This window comes from Salarias fasciatus, chromosome 12 (assembly GCF_902148845.1).
Source record: "Salarias fasciatus chromosome 12, fSalaFa1.1, whole genome shotgun sequence".
Taxonomy (NCBI): domain Eukaryota; kingdom Metazoa; phylum Chordata; class Actinopteri; order Blenniiformes; family Blenniidae; genus Salarias; species Salarias fasciatus.
Genome location: NC_043756.1, coordinates 31,866,820 through 31,879,892, shown reverse-complemented (window position 1 = coordinate 31,879,892; position 13,073 = coordinate 31,866,820). Strand labels below are relative to the sequence as shown.

Sequence of the window (13,073 nt, the reverse complement as noted above, 5' to 3'; positions counted from 1 at the left end):
GGAGACAGGGAGACAGACAGGGAGGGAGACAGGGAGAGAGACAGGGAGAGAGACAGGGAGGGACACAGGGAGACAGACAGGGAGGGAGACAGGGAGAGAGACAGGGAGGGAGACAGGGAGAGAGACAGGGAGGGAGACAGGGAGAGAGACAGGGAGAGAGACAGGGAGGGAGACAGGGAGAGAGACAGGGAGGGAGACAGGGAGACAGACAGGGAGGGAGACAGGGAGAGAGACAGGGAGAGAGACAGGGAGGGACACAGGGAGACAGACAGGGAGGGAGACAGGGAGAGAGACAGGGAGGGAGACAGGGAGAGAGACAGGGAGAGAGACAGGGAGGGAGACAGGGAGAGAGACAGGGAGAGAGACAGGGAGAGACAGGGAGAGAGACAGGGAGAGAGACAGGGAGAGAGACAGGGAGAGAGACAGGGAGAGAGACAGGGAGAGAGACAGGGAGAGAGACAGGGAGACAGACAGGGAGAGAGACAGGGAGACAGACAGGGAGAGACAGTCTCACCTCTGTAAATGGTTCCTTTCTCGCTCTTCGAGCTGTGAGCTCGAAAATACTGAGGAGACAAAGAGGAGGGTGAAGAGAAGCTGTGTGTGTGTGTGTGTGTGTGTGTGTGTGTGTGTGTGTGTGTGTGTGTGTGTGTGTGTGTGTGTGTGTGTGTGGCTGATACCTTGAATGTGGGATAAAACTTGATGTTGAACTCTTTACAGACGTCATAGTTTTCCTCCTGAGCGCAGTCCAACACAGCCACGCCCACCGCCGGCCGCCAGTCTGACACACACACACACACAGACACACACACACAATTCAGGTGACACACTTTGACTCAATAACCGACGGTTCTGGATCAACGTCCTTTTGACAGTGGATTTTCAGACGTCCGTCTCCAGACTTGGGACCAGGGAGCCGGTCTTTCAAACCACTTCCCGGGTTCAGGATTTGCTCTTCTGTTGTTTTGCTCTTTGACCTGCAGGTTGTCCACACGAGGACCGAGTCCGGACGTCCTACCAGGAACATGGAAATGTGAGCTGCTCAGAGAACAAAGTTCACCGAATCCATCAGTCTTGAGTCTAAGAGGACAATAGAACCACTGAGACAGACAGAGACAGACTGACTGAGACTGAGACAGACGTTGTCTTCAGGACCATGAAAGCTGTCCTGAGAGGAGACCGGGGCTGCAGGGCTGGTGGGGCTTCACCAGACCAGTCCACATGTGCTTTGTGAATTTGAAGAAGACGTTCAACACTGTCCCTGAAGGTGTCTCGTGGGGGGCTTCGGGAGGACGGAGTCCAGGGCCCCTTGTTCAGGGCCGTCCGGTCTCTGTAGGACCGAAGCAGGACTCTGGTCCACATTGCCAGCAGTGAGGGTGCTGTCACACCTGCAGCATGTGGTCCTCTTGAAGTGGACTAGAGTCCCCGACTCCTGCAGGTTCGGTTCGTACGCCCTGGTGTGAAAGCAGACCAGTTAGTTTTGGTCCGGGACAAAGAACCGCACCGAGACCTCCTCCAGGAGGCGGTCTCGGTGCGGTCCCGGTGCGGTCCGCTGCTGGTGTGAAGGTGGACCGGCCTCGGTCCTGTCCGCTCTGTTGTGGAGAAGGCTTTTTGGTCGGCGGAGGCTTCCGTAGCGAGCCGCGCGGCGCATCCCGTCACACATGCTGGCCCATCAGGGTTCACTTCCGTCACCCAAAACACACTGTTGTGTGAACAGCGCCACCAAGGGGCAGGAGGGTCATAGTGGAGAGTTCAGCTGGACAAACAAGTGGTGTGAATGAACCGAACTGGTTGACAGCTGCGACGTTTATGTCTGAACCGAACCACTCGAGGACTAGTAGGTGTGAAAGCACCCTAAGTCAGACCTGGTCCTGGTTCATGATGAACTCCAGAAGGGTTGAACTTTGGCAGAGTTTGTAGGTGGAGCCAGGAGCTGGACAAGGTCCAGTTCCGAGGCCAGTGACTGGACAGGGTCCAATTCAGGGACCAGGAGCTGGAGGGGGTCTGGTTCAGGGACCAGGAGCTGGAGGGGGTCTGGTTCAGGGACCAGGAGCTGGAGGGGGTCTGGTTTAGGGACCAGGAGCTGGAGGGGGTCTGGTTTAGGGACCAGGAGCTGGAGGGGGTCTGGTTCAGGGTCCAGGAGCTGGAGGGGGTCTGGTTCAGGGACCAGGAGCTGGAGGGGGTCTGGTTCAGGGACCAGGAGCTGGAGGGGGTCTGGTTCAGGGACCAGGAGCTGGAGGGGGTCTGGTTCAGGGACCAGGGGCTGGAGGGGGTCTGGTTTAGGGACCAGGAGCTGGAGGGGGTCTGGTTCAGGGACCAGGAGCTGGAGGGGGTCTGGTTTAGGGACCAGGAGCTGGAGGGGGTCTGGTTCAGGGACCAGGAGCTGGAGGGGGTCTGGTTCAGGGTCCAGGAGCTGGAGGGGGTCTGGTTCAGGGACCAGGAGCTGGAGGGGGTCTGGTTCAGGGACCAGGAGCTGGAGGGGTCTGGTTCAGGGACCAGGAGCTGGAGGGGGTCTGGTTCAGGGTCCAGGAGCTGGAGGGGGTCTGGTTCAGGGACCAGGAGCTGGAGGGGGTCTGGTTCAGGGACCAGGAGCTGGAGGGGGTCTGGTTCAGGGACCAGGAGCTGGAGGGGGTCTGGTTCAGGGACCAGGAGCTGGAGGGGGTCTGGTTCAGGGACCAGGAGCTGGAGGTCATGGTAGCTGAACACCATCAGTGCTGTCCCTGTGACGCCTCCTTAACGCCTCTGGATGAAACCATGAATTATCATTCTCATTATCAGAACAGGAACCAGACGGACGGGGAGCGGCGTGGACTGGACCTGAAGACCACCACGCCCCGACGCTTTCCCATGAATCAGCTGTAACCCCATCTGGACTTGATTAGACGACGTTTTGACTTGTTACAGAGATCCAACAAGACGCCGTGGCTTCTGGAAAACCTTCAGAAAAGAAAACGCTAACGACTCCGAGGCTAAAGCTACTAGCAAGAGCACTGTGGACGCCAGCCGGCTAGCAGCATTCAGAGACGCTGTGAAGGAAGACATTCAAGAAGACAAGAAGTCCAGCTGGCCGTCTGTCTTCTACAGGAGGCCTCGGATGAACGCAAAGACAGCAAGGTGAGGAGGGCTGAAGAACCTGGACAAGGGAGACAACGTTGTCCAGAGCGTGACAGCGTGAAGACAACAGAGACGCAACATGACAACCTGGACAACCGCGTGAAGACAACAGAGACGCAACATGACAACCTGGACAACCGCGTGAAGACAACGGAGACGCAACATGACAACCTGGACAACGGAGACGACGTTGTCCAGAGCGTGACAGCGTGAAGACAACGGAGACGCAACATGACAACCTGGACAACCGCATGAGGACAACGGAGACAACATGTCAACCGAAGCAGAGACGACAGACACCTGCAGGAGACATGGTGATGTGGAGAACAGGCAGACGGGGAGCTCAGGACCCAGCAGGACTGCCAAGTATCACATCCCCAAAGATGGTCCAGACAGCGGCGTGACTTCAATAAATGAGGCTTTATTCTCGCATACATTTCCCATGATCCCCAGGGCGCAAACAGTGCCTACAAATACCTGACGCGTGCTGACGTCACCACCATGTGACCGACACCACATTTACCCCCCCGAGAAAAAACACAACAAACAACCGAGTTCGAGCGTGACATGACAAAATGACTTATTACCTAACCTCCCTGGGTAAACCGGGTGGACTACCAGTTTACCCCCATAGTCCAGTGGATTATTCTGCCACAGCACAGGCTATGTACCTGAACTTCAACTCAAAAGTCTGTGACGTAGTCCCTGAGGTATGCGGGCCTCTGGCGGGCCCTAACCGGACGAGCTTCTGGCTGCGCTGGCTCAGATGGCCCGGCCAATTCACCGGGTTGCCCTGCCGGAGCCTCCACCTGTGCCGGAGTCTCCATCTGCTCATGAAGGGGGTCCCAGACCCCGTCTGTCGTGACGAGATCTGAGGGAGTCAGGTGATCAGTCAGTGACGGTGGCGCCACCCAGCGCAAACCGTCTGCCAGGCGGAAAGTGGGCGGTCCCAGCTGTGCTGCGACCTGCAGCGGCGTGGACCAGAAAGACAGCAGCTTGTGGGAGCGAGTGGGTCTCCGGACTCGAACCCAGGCCGACACGGCCAGCGCTGGATGCCTAGCCCGATGCTCCTTATTGAACCGCTGTTTCATGCGCCGTTGCTGCTCTGCCACTCTGTCCCCGGTGGAGGTCGTCACTGCCAGGACGTTGCTACCAGGGCGATGCAAGCGATCCAGAGGGAGCTGCAGCTCACGCCCCAGCATCAGGAGCGCCGGGGAGCTGCCAGTCGTGGAATGCGGTGTTGCTCTGTAATGCAGTAGCGTGCTCTGCAGAGAGTCTGAAAACGGGAGGCCGTCCGCCATGTGCGCCCTGAGCCCATTCTTTAGGGCTGGGCTACTCAACCCGCGGCCCGCGGGCCGCATGCGGCCCGCAAGCTGTAACGGTGCGGCCCACGGCTGATTGTAAGCAGTGAAAAAAAAATCGACTTTTAATGAGGAAAAAAACGTTTCTGATATGCGGACACCAGAGGGCAGTGTGTTTGACCTCCTGACAACAGGCAGATAAGTGTTGCAATTGTGGGGCTGTGCCAGCTGGTGGCGGTAATGCGCCAATAGGCTGTTTGCTCACTGCCGAAAACAAAAGACTCAAAGAAGACTGATCGCAGTGGAGTTCATGGCTGCTGCCGGTAAAGTTAAACTAAAGTTATGTGATGAACACAGGAAAGTTCAACCGTCATGGGAGGAAGAATTTGCTTTTCTGGAGGTAAATAGCAAGCCAGTGTGCCTTCTTTGCCAAAAACCGTCCATTCCTAAACGAGCGAATCTTCAGCGTCACCACGACAGCTGTCAGGAATTTATTACAGTAGGACTGCACCACTCAACCTGTGACAACACTGACACTGTTCTGTCACTGAGACACTTCCGAAAGTTTTGTTTTCCTTATTATTAATCCTACGTGAATTTGACTTTGCTAAGAAATGTGATACATCGTCCTGATTTCAGGTGAGGGTAATTGTTTTAGCTGTGACCTTCTGTCGGGCTGCTGTTGGGCACAGTTTCTGTGAGTAATGCACACCTGTGTTTTTCTTCTGTCACTGTTCTCCAAAAAGTAAGTCACTTGCAGAGCTATGTTTGTATGCTTTACAATGATTGTTTTTTTTTTTTTTTTTTTGCCACCAGTGATCTTTTTTGTGATGCACAAGATTTAATTTTTACTTCATTTATTTTTTGCAGGAGTAGGCCAATTATTTTTGTAAAGAATCCCTTAATTTATTTTCTTTTTTGTGGAAAAAGACCTGCTTTTTTGTTGTAATTTAGTGAATTTCTCAAACGCATTGCTTGAAAAATATTTAAAATACTTATGTTTTGTTACAAAAAGTGCTCATATGTGTAGTAAGTATATTCATATTTTGTGAATAAAGCCCCATTTTATAATTTGATATCTGATTTTTTTTAAATGTCATGCCATTTCACCTTTTTGCTTTTTATTGGAAATGCAGAAAACAGCCACAAATAGATCTATAAGGCTTAGTGTAATATATTTTCAACAAAGTCTTATTTTAGTTTTACAAAAGACTAATGTAGTTGTCTTTCTATTGTAATGCATTTAAAATTTCATTATTGAATATTAATTACATTATTTAAATGTCTTTTACATAATTCAGTCATATAAATTAGCAAACCTAGGTTGCGGCCCACGCAAACAGAAATGTTTTTCTATGTGGCCCTCGAGCAATGGTAAGTTGAGTAGCCCTGCTTTAGGGTTTGATTGAACCTCTCCACGCCGCCATTGGCCTGCGGGTGGTACAGGGCAGTCCTGATGTGTTTAATCCCCCTCCCCTCCATGAAATCCACAAAGTCAGTCGAGATGAACTGGGGCCCGTTATCCGTGGTGATGGCGTCCGGGACGCCCCAGCGGGCGAACAGGGAGGAGAGGAAACCGATGACTGCTGTAGTGGTAACAGACCCAGCAGGCAGCACTTCTGGCCATTTGGAGTGGAGATCATCGGCCACCAGCAGGAAGCGCTGATGATGTGGGGTGCCGTGGAGTTCGCCACAGATGTCTACCTGAATGTGGGTCCACGGTGTCTGAGGCCACGGCACCGGCTGCAGAGGTGGGGAGGGAGGTGGGCCGGTTTTACCGCTGGTGAGGCAGGCTGCACAGTCCCAGACTAGGTCCTCAATGTCTCTGTCGATGCCTGGCCACCAGACTAACCCCCTGCATCTCTGTTTCACTGTCACAATGCCCAGATGGCCGTCGTGGACCATAGTCAGAACACGTTCTCTCAGAGCCCTTGGGATCACTCTGCACAGCCCCCTCGCCACGCAGACATCATTCCAACAGGAGAGGTCGTTCCTGACTCGGTGGAAGGGTGCCAGTTCCTCCAACCCTGGCAGGCCAGCCGCTACGAATATAAGTGCACAGCTGTTGAAGCACGGGGTCCTGTGCGGAGGCTGTCTGCAGATCTGAGAGAGAAACGGCTGCCTGAAGGGGCGTGTGCAGCATGAGGATCAGTTCTGGTTCCGCGGAGTCCTGGGTGGTGTCAGGAGTGGAGGTGGGTGTGGCTCTAGAGAGGAGATCTGCCACCACGTTTTCTCTGCCCGGCGTAAACTGTGTAGAGAAGTTGTACGCCTGCAGCCTCTCAGACCAGCGATAAAGGCGCAGCGGTTTGTGACCTGATCCAGCGGTGGCCAGGAGAGCTGTGAGAGCCTGGTGGTCGGTCCGCAGTGTGAAGGGCCTGCCGTAGAGGTACATGTGCCACCGCTCACATGCCCAGACGCAGGCCAGCGCCTCCTTTTCCCCCACAGAATACTTCTGCTCGGTTGGAGTGAGTGTCCGTGAGGCGAACGCCACCGGGCGTTCCAGCCCTTGGTGGCGCTGTGACAAGACCGTGCCGACCGCGGTGTTGGAGGCATCACAGGTGACGAACGTAGGACTCTCCAGGTCAAAGTGAGCGAGCACAGGTGGAGAAGTCAGTTGTGCCTTGAGCCGTTGGACTGCTGTGGAGCATGCAGCAGACCAGGTCCAGGGGACGCCCTGCTTAAGGAGGGCGCGCAGTGGTGCAGTGGTCTCCGAGTAGAGGGGCAGGAAACACAGGTAGTAGGCTGTCATCCCCAGGAATGAGGACAGCTGCGCAGGACAGGAGGGCTCAGGCAGGCACAGGATGGCGTCCACATTAGAATGTAGCGGACTCAGACCCTCAGCAGTCAGGCGTAACCCCACGAACTCGATGGCAGCAGCTGCGAAGATGCACTTCTCACCATTGAGTGTGAGGCCGTGACCCGCGAGCACATCTGGAGAGGCGGTCGTCATGCAGGGCGGGTGTTGCTCCGTGCACGACGATGTCGTCCAGGTAAACGACCACACCAGGGATGCCTGCGAAGATAGTGACCATGATTTTCTTGAAGCAGCTGGGAGCAGAACTGAGTCCGAAGGGCATGCGGGTGTAGCGGAAAACCCCCATGTGGGTCACAAACACGGTGAGGTTGCAGCTGTCCGGGTGTAGGGGAACCTGCAGGCAGCCCTGGCGAAGGTCCAGCTTAGAGAAGACTGTTGAGCCATGAAACTGTGCCGAAAGCTCCTCCACTGTCGGTAACGGGTACTTATCCAGGACCACAGCCTTGTTCACCTGCCTGAGATCAACGCAGGGGCGCAGACCGCCCGTCTTCTTAGCCACCACCAGGTTGGAGATCCAGGGCGACACGTCGATCCGCTCGATGATGCCAGCATCCAGCAGTTTCTGCAGCTCGGCGGTGAAATCATCACGCAGGGTGAGGGGTAGCCAGCGCAGAGGCTGGATGACGGGGCGCACCGTGGGGTCGATGAGCGGCTGGTGGTTGAAGGCGGTGAGGCAACCAAGCCCGATGAAAAGCGACGGCCAGCGCTGCTGCCACGGTGTCGTTACAGTCAGGATGGTGGCACCCAGGTTGTCAGTGATGGAAAACCCCAGGGCACAGAAGAGATCAAACCCCAGGAGGTTGGCGCCGTGGCGGGACACCTGGAATGTGAAGGCTGGGAGGACTCTCGAGCCATAACTCACAGAAAAGGTGGCGGAGCCGATCATGTTGATTTTAGAGTGACCGTACCCAGACAGTTCATCTGCTCCTGCTTTAATGGTGTGTTTTGGGAAGAGCTGGCGGACTGTGGACTCACTGAGGAGGGACCTGGAGGCAGCTGTGTCCAGGAGCAGGGGTAAATACCCCCCATCCAGCGCCACTGTGCACCAGGTGAACGGCTTGGAGGCTGAGCCCACGGTGTGGATGGTGGTCGGGCTGGACGGGCGATGAGCGGCGAGCTGAGGTCTTGTAGCTGCGGGGACTGAGCGGCACACTCTGGCAAAGTGATTGGGTTTCCTACAGCGTTGACACCTCTGTCCTATGGCTGGGCAGACCGGTGAGACGTTGAGCCGCAGTTCCCGCAGGATCGGCGCGCCGAGGGGCCCCGGTAACCCGCGACGTTAACCTCCAGCTCGTCAGGGGGGTAAGTGGGGTCGGGAAGCTGACCCCCCGGGGTCACGGTCTGTGCATTACTTTTTGGCTTAAGTAACTGAGTTACTAACTGAGTTACTTCTTTCATGAAGTAACTAATGACTGTGACTAGTTACTATTTTTCAGTAACTAGCACAACACTGTTCTCCACACTCACCAACACTCCCTGCGGGGATCTGGATCCGGCTCTAGATCACCTGACCTCCTCTGCAAGACCAGCATCTGTTTCTGAATCCTCTGGTCTGACGCTCGGGTCTGCAGGCCGAGCCGCCGCTCGGTGGGTTTCCATTCCTTTTCCCATCAGCCACACAATATTCTGTTTTTCTCCAGTTCGTCAAACTTATCGTGTATTGACGACTTGCTTGTGGACAAGAACTTATTGTCCAAGGTCAGCTCGTTCACTGTGGAGTCTCTGCATCACGTGACCCGGGAGCGGGGGAGGCCCGCCGCCATGTCGGAGTGAAACAGGAAGTGAGGCGGTTTCATTCATAAGCAGCAGCGCATTCAGGGTTCTGTCACGGTGACAGAGGGACTGAGCAGAGCAGGACAATCTGGACGGAACAAAGACCGGGACCCGGAGAGACTGAGGGCTTCAGGCTGCAGCAGGACCCGGATCCACGGCCGAGACTCCAGAACCCCGATCTGTGAACCCGACATTTACTGTTCTCTGATCGACGGTTCTTCTGTCAACCAGATCCTGGATTCAAACCAGGATCTAGTCTCTGGGACAACAGGGACCCGGTCCTGTAGACCTGCTTCCTGTCAGAGCTGAACTGCAGCCAGGACGGACCTGTTCATCAGGGAGTCCTTTAACCCGTTCAGCCCGACGGACCCGGAACCGTCCTGGTCCTGGTCCTGGTCCCAGGTCCAGCTGTCTGCTCCACTTCACTGAGGGTGAAAAGAGACTGAAGAGCTGTGAGGAGGATTCTGTAGACCAGGAGCTCCATCTCTCTGACTGACGCTGCAGCTGCTCTCTGACACCGAGGGTTTGCTTAGAACTGCTTTAAAATCCAGATGCAACAATTCCCCCCACTCCCTCTCCAGACCCAGAACCCTGCAGAACCAGACCCGTCTGCTCCTCCCAGCATGGTGGTCTCATATGAAACTAGAACATTAGGATCTGAAATCTGAACTGTTCTTCACAAGGAGCTTCGCCGCTCGACCACTGCAGTTAAAATCATCAACGATACAATCACAGGGTGCAGGTACAACTACAGCAGCGTGTGTGTGTGTGTGTGTGTGTGTGTGTGTGTGTGTGTGTGTGTGTGTGTCTTTGAGTAAAAGGACACGTACTCGCTCTTTGTCGTGTGTGTGGAGCACGTCAGACTTTCAGAGACCTGTGGGAACTTTCTGAGTCTCCTGGGATCTGAGAGCCAGGGAGCAGCTGCACCACACACACACACACACACACACACACACACACACACACACACACACACACACACACACACACACACACACACACACACACAAAACTCCTTTATTCACTCGATTCATACCTTCTGTCAGGGTCGAAGACCGTCAGTAGACAATGAGCTTGTCCCATTTGAATCCGGAGGGGGACAGAGCTCATACACACACACACACACACACACACACACACACACACCCAAGTGTGAGCCTGACCATTTCTAAGGCTAACCCTCCTCGTAGACAAAACAATGTTTGCAAAACAACAAGAAAGAGACAGCAGACGAGCAGACAACCACCTGTTGACCGTTTCCTCTTCATTAGTTCAACCAAAGCAGCTGCTTCAGGTGAATTCCAGCTCAATACCAATTCTTTGATTACAGTTACTATTACTGGTTACATGTTGGTAACTGGAAACCAGCCCAGTACCAGCTGATGGGTAAAGCGGTTCTGGTTCTGGTTCTAGCTCGTCCTCGCTGGTTCTACTGACTTTGTTTTCCTTCCAGTCGTGGGAGGTGTGGGATTTAAACCCGCAGCCCTGCTCATGTTAATGTTATTTAAAGCTGCTGTCCATATTAACCGCGGTGCGTTCAGGGTCATGCTTTCAAAACCTCGGTGAACAAACAGCTGATTCCACGCTGGTTCCCGCGGAGGGAAACCTGCGGACCAGTGTAGAAGACCTTTAGGAAAGTGCAGATTTCACGAACACCGGCAGCTCGTTTTTGCATTAAATTTGCGACGAACAGACGAGAAACGTGTAAGAAGTGGTAAAACACGTGTTGACACTCTGAAGGAGACGGCAGCCTCAGAACCGAGCCAGCGCTCTCGAATTGACGGAATTCTGAACGGACTCTGGTGTTCCTGGTTAGACGCGCATCGCCTCGCCGCCAGACGCGGAACTGAGCGCGGGTGTGTGTGGTGTGTGTGCCGCGGTACCTCTCACGTCCTGGGCCAGGGACTTCCATGTGCCAGAATACTGGATGCAGTGTCCGCACCAGGAGGAGTAGAACTGGACGATCCAGGCCGAGGACGAGTTGGTGACGGCGGGCTTCAGGCTGCTGCTGCTCAGGATCACCAGCGGGTCCTCCTCCGTATACAGCCGGCCTGCCGCAGCCACGGAGCCGGCGCCCAGCCACAGCGCCGCCAGCCACAACCAGAATCGGAGCATGTCTCACACAGACACCGGCAGCCAGGGGTCAGAGAGCCGGAGGGTCAGGGCCGAAAGAGAGCTGCGAAAGCCGGGGAGACATGAGAGCAGCGAGCGGCAGGGAGACGGGGCAGAGGCGGGCAGAGCGCTCACTCCCGCCGTTATCCGGATACCACGAAACCTACAAGACACGCTGCTCCTTTACAAAACGTGTATATTAAAGTACATTGCAGTACAAACGATTTCTGCTCCTTGAATGAAACATTCTTTTATTTTGGCCCACGTAAAGAAAAGATTTCGAATTAAATATATCCTGACTGTAAAGAAACTGTACACTTTAAAAATAATTGATTTTGGTTTCACTGGATGTTTGTTTTTCCCAGATGTTTTGCTCTTTTCCCTCAATGCATTATTTATATTTGTTTATTTTTTATTGTCTGCCTTAGAATGGGGACGTTAATGAAGTGTGACTGAACGGAGGGTTTTGGTTTTAGTGACCGGGTCGCGCTTTTTCTTATTTAGACGATCTTTGTGGAAGTGGATGATGACGTCACATAAATACGTGTATTGCGATGCTGCATTCAAAGACACTCGGTAAACGTATTGACCGAATTAAAGTTGGTTGTAAATAAATGGATGAGTTGATCAAACTACGTCTTTCCATTCATTAAAAACATCTGAGAGCGCTTCTCTCAAGAGTTTTCATCCGCCGGGAATCAGATTTTTGGCATTTCTCCTTATTCCACTTAGTCAATACTTAAGAAATCTATTGAAAGATTTTTCATTCATCAAACAGACCTTTACAATAAGACAGAACAAAAAGAAGCACATATATAAATGTATTTTTTTTCTAATGAAACAACTATTTCCCTGGGTGTCAACAGAAACTGAGACACATCACTTCAGAATCAGAACGAATGGCTGATTTTCTTTTGATATGAACGTCTACCGCCCCCTACAGGCCGTCACCAGAAAAGCTTTTTCTCGCGCCTTCATTTTTAGAAGTTTGGTTGGTTGTTTTTTTGCATGTTTCACTGATTGTTCCCGGAAAATGTTGCTCTCTCAAAAACCAGAGGGTAATGGTTTTTGGCTAGTTAGGGTTGACTTCTTTGGTGAAACTGTTTTGGACCTTCTGAGCTTCCATACTTTGTTTTCTCTGGTGAGCATCTGGTTGCCTTAGCAACAAGTCAGTGGGTCGTTTTCAGATCAGAAGAATGCAGATCGATACAGAGGTTGTCAGGTAAGTTACAGGTGAACAGATAGTCCTCAGTCAGACAGGAGGGTTAACCTCTTATTTCTAACTGGTTAAATGGGGGCTCAACTAGGTATCATCACTTTAAATGAACCGGTTTAATGGTGGTTAACCTGGTATAACCACTTTGAATCTACCAGTAGGGGGGTTAAGCTCTTTAAATGAACCAGTTTAGTGGGGGTTAACCTGGTAGAATCACTTGAATTTGCCATTGTTTTTGTTGTTGTTTTTTAAATTGTGACTGGGGTTTTTGCTGTTTTTCCCAATTTGCAAATTGTATTTATCTTAGACATTGAATTAAGCGGCGCTCCAGTCCTGCTCAGCAGCTTTATAAAGCGTTTTCAGTGTTTAACCTGCGGCTGTGAAGCTTTGAGCCCAAATGACTAAACTAGAGCTCCAGCAGCTCATCAGCCTCCACCCCTGGCTGTGGGCGGAGCCAGAGCTGCACCGGGTCTGCAGGGGGGGGCTGGAGATGGAGGTGAGGTGGAGGTGAGCCGGTGATGGAGGTGAGGTGGAGGAGGGTGGAGCGGTGGATGGTGATGAGGCAGCAGACAGGTGGAGGAGGGTGGAGCGGTGGATGGTGATGAGGCAGCAGACAGGTGGAGGAGGGTGGAGCAGTGGATGGTGATGAGGCAGCAGACGGGTGGAGGAGGGTGGAGCAGTGGATGGTGATGAGGCAGCAGACAGGTGGAGGAGGGTGGAGCGGTGGATGGTGATGAGGCAGCAG

At 53.4% G+C, this 13,073-nt stretch overlaps 2 protein-coding genes across 2 annotated transcripts in view; one reads left to right on the top strand and one right to left on the bottom strand.

Moving 5' to 3' along the window:
- Positions 1 to 11,232, bottom strand: part of qsox2 (quiescin Q6 sulfhydryl oxidase 2) — a 31,076-nt gene extending 19,844 nt beyond the window's left edge. The window contains 3 exon segments of the mRNA XM_030105281.1: positions 515 to 563; positions 678 to 778; positions 10,884 to 11,232. Of these exon segments, the coding sequence (XP_029961141.1) occupies positions 515 to 563; positions 678 to 778; positions 10,884 to 11,115 (382 nt within the window). The 5' untranslated portion in view covers positions 11,116 to 11,232.
- A 1,493-nt stretch (positions 11,233 to 12,725) lies between these two features.
- Positions 12,726 to 13,073, top strand: part of ak5l (adenylate kinase 5, like) — a 2,330-nt gene continuing 1,982 nt past the window's right edge. Inside the window, exon 1 of the mRNA XM_030104950.1 lies at positions 12,726 to 12,824. Within this exon, the coding sequence (XP_029960810.1) occupies positions 12,726 to 12,824 (99 nt within the window). The remainder of the gene's footprint in view (positions 12,825 to 13,073) is intronic.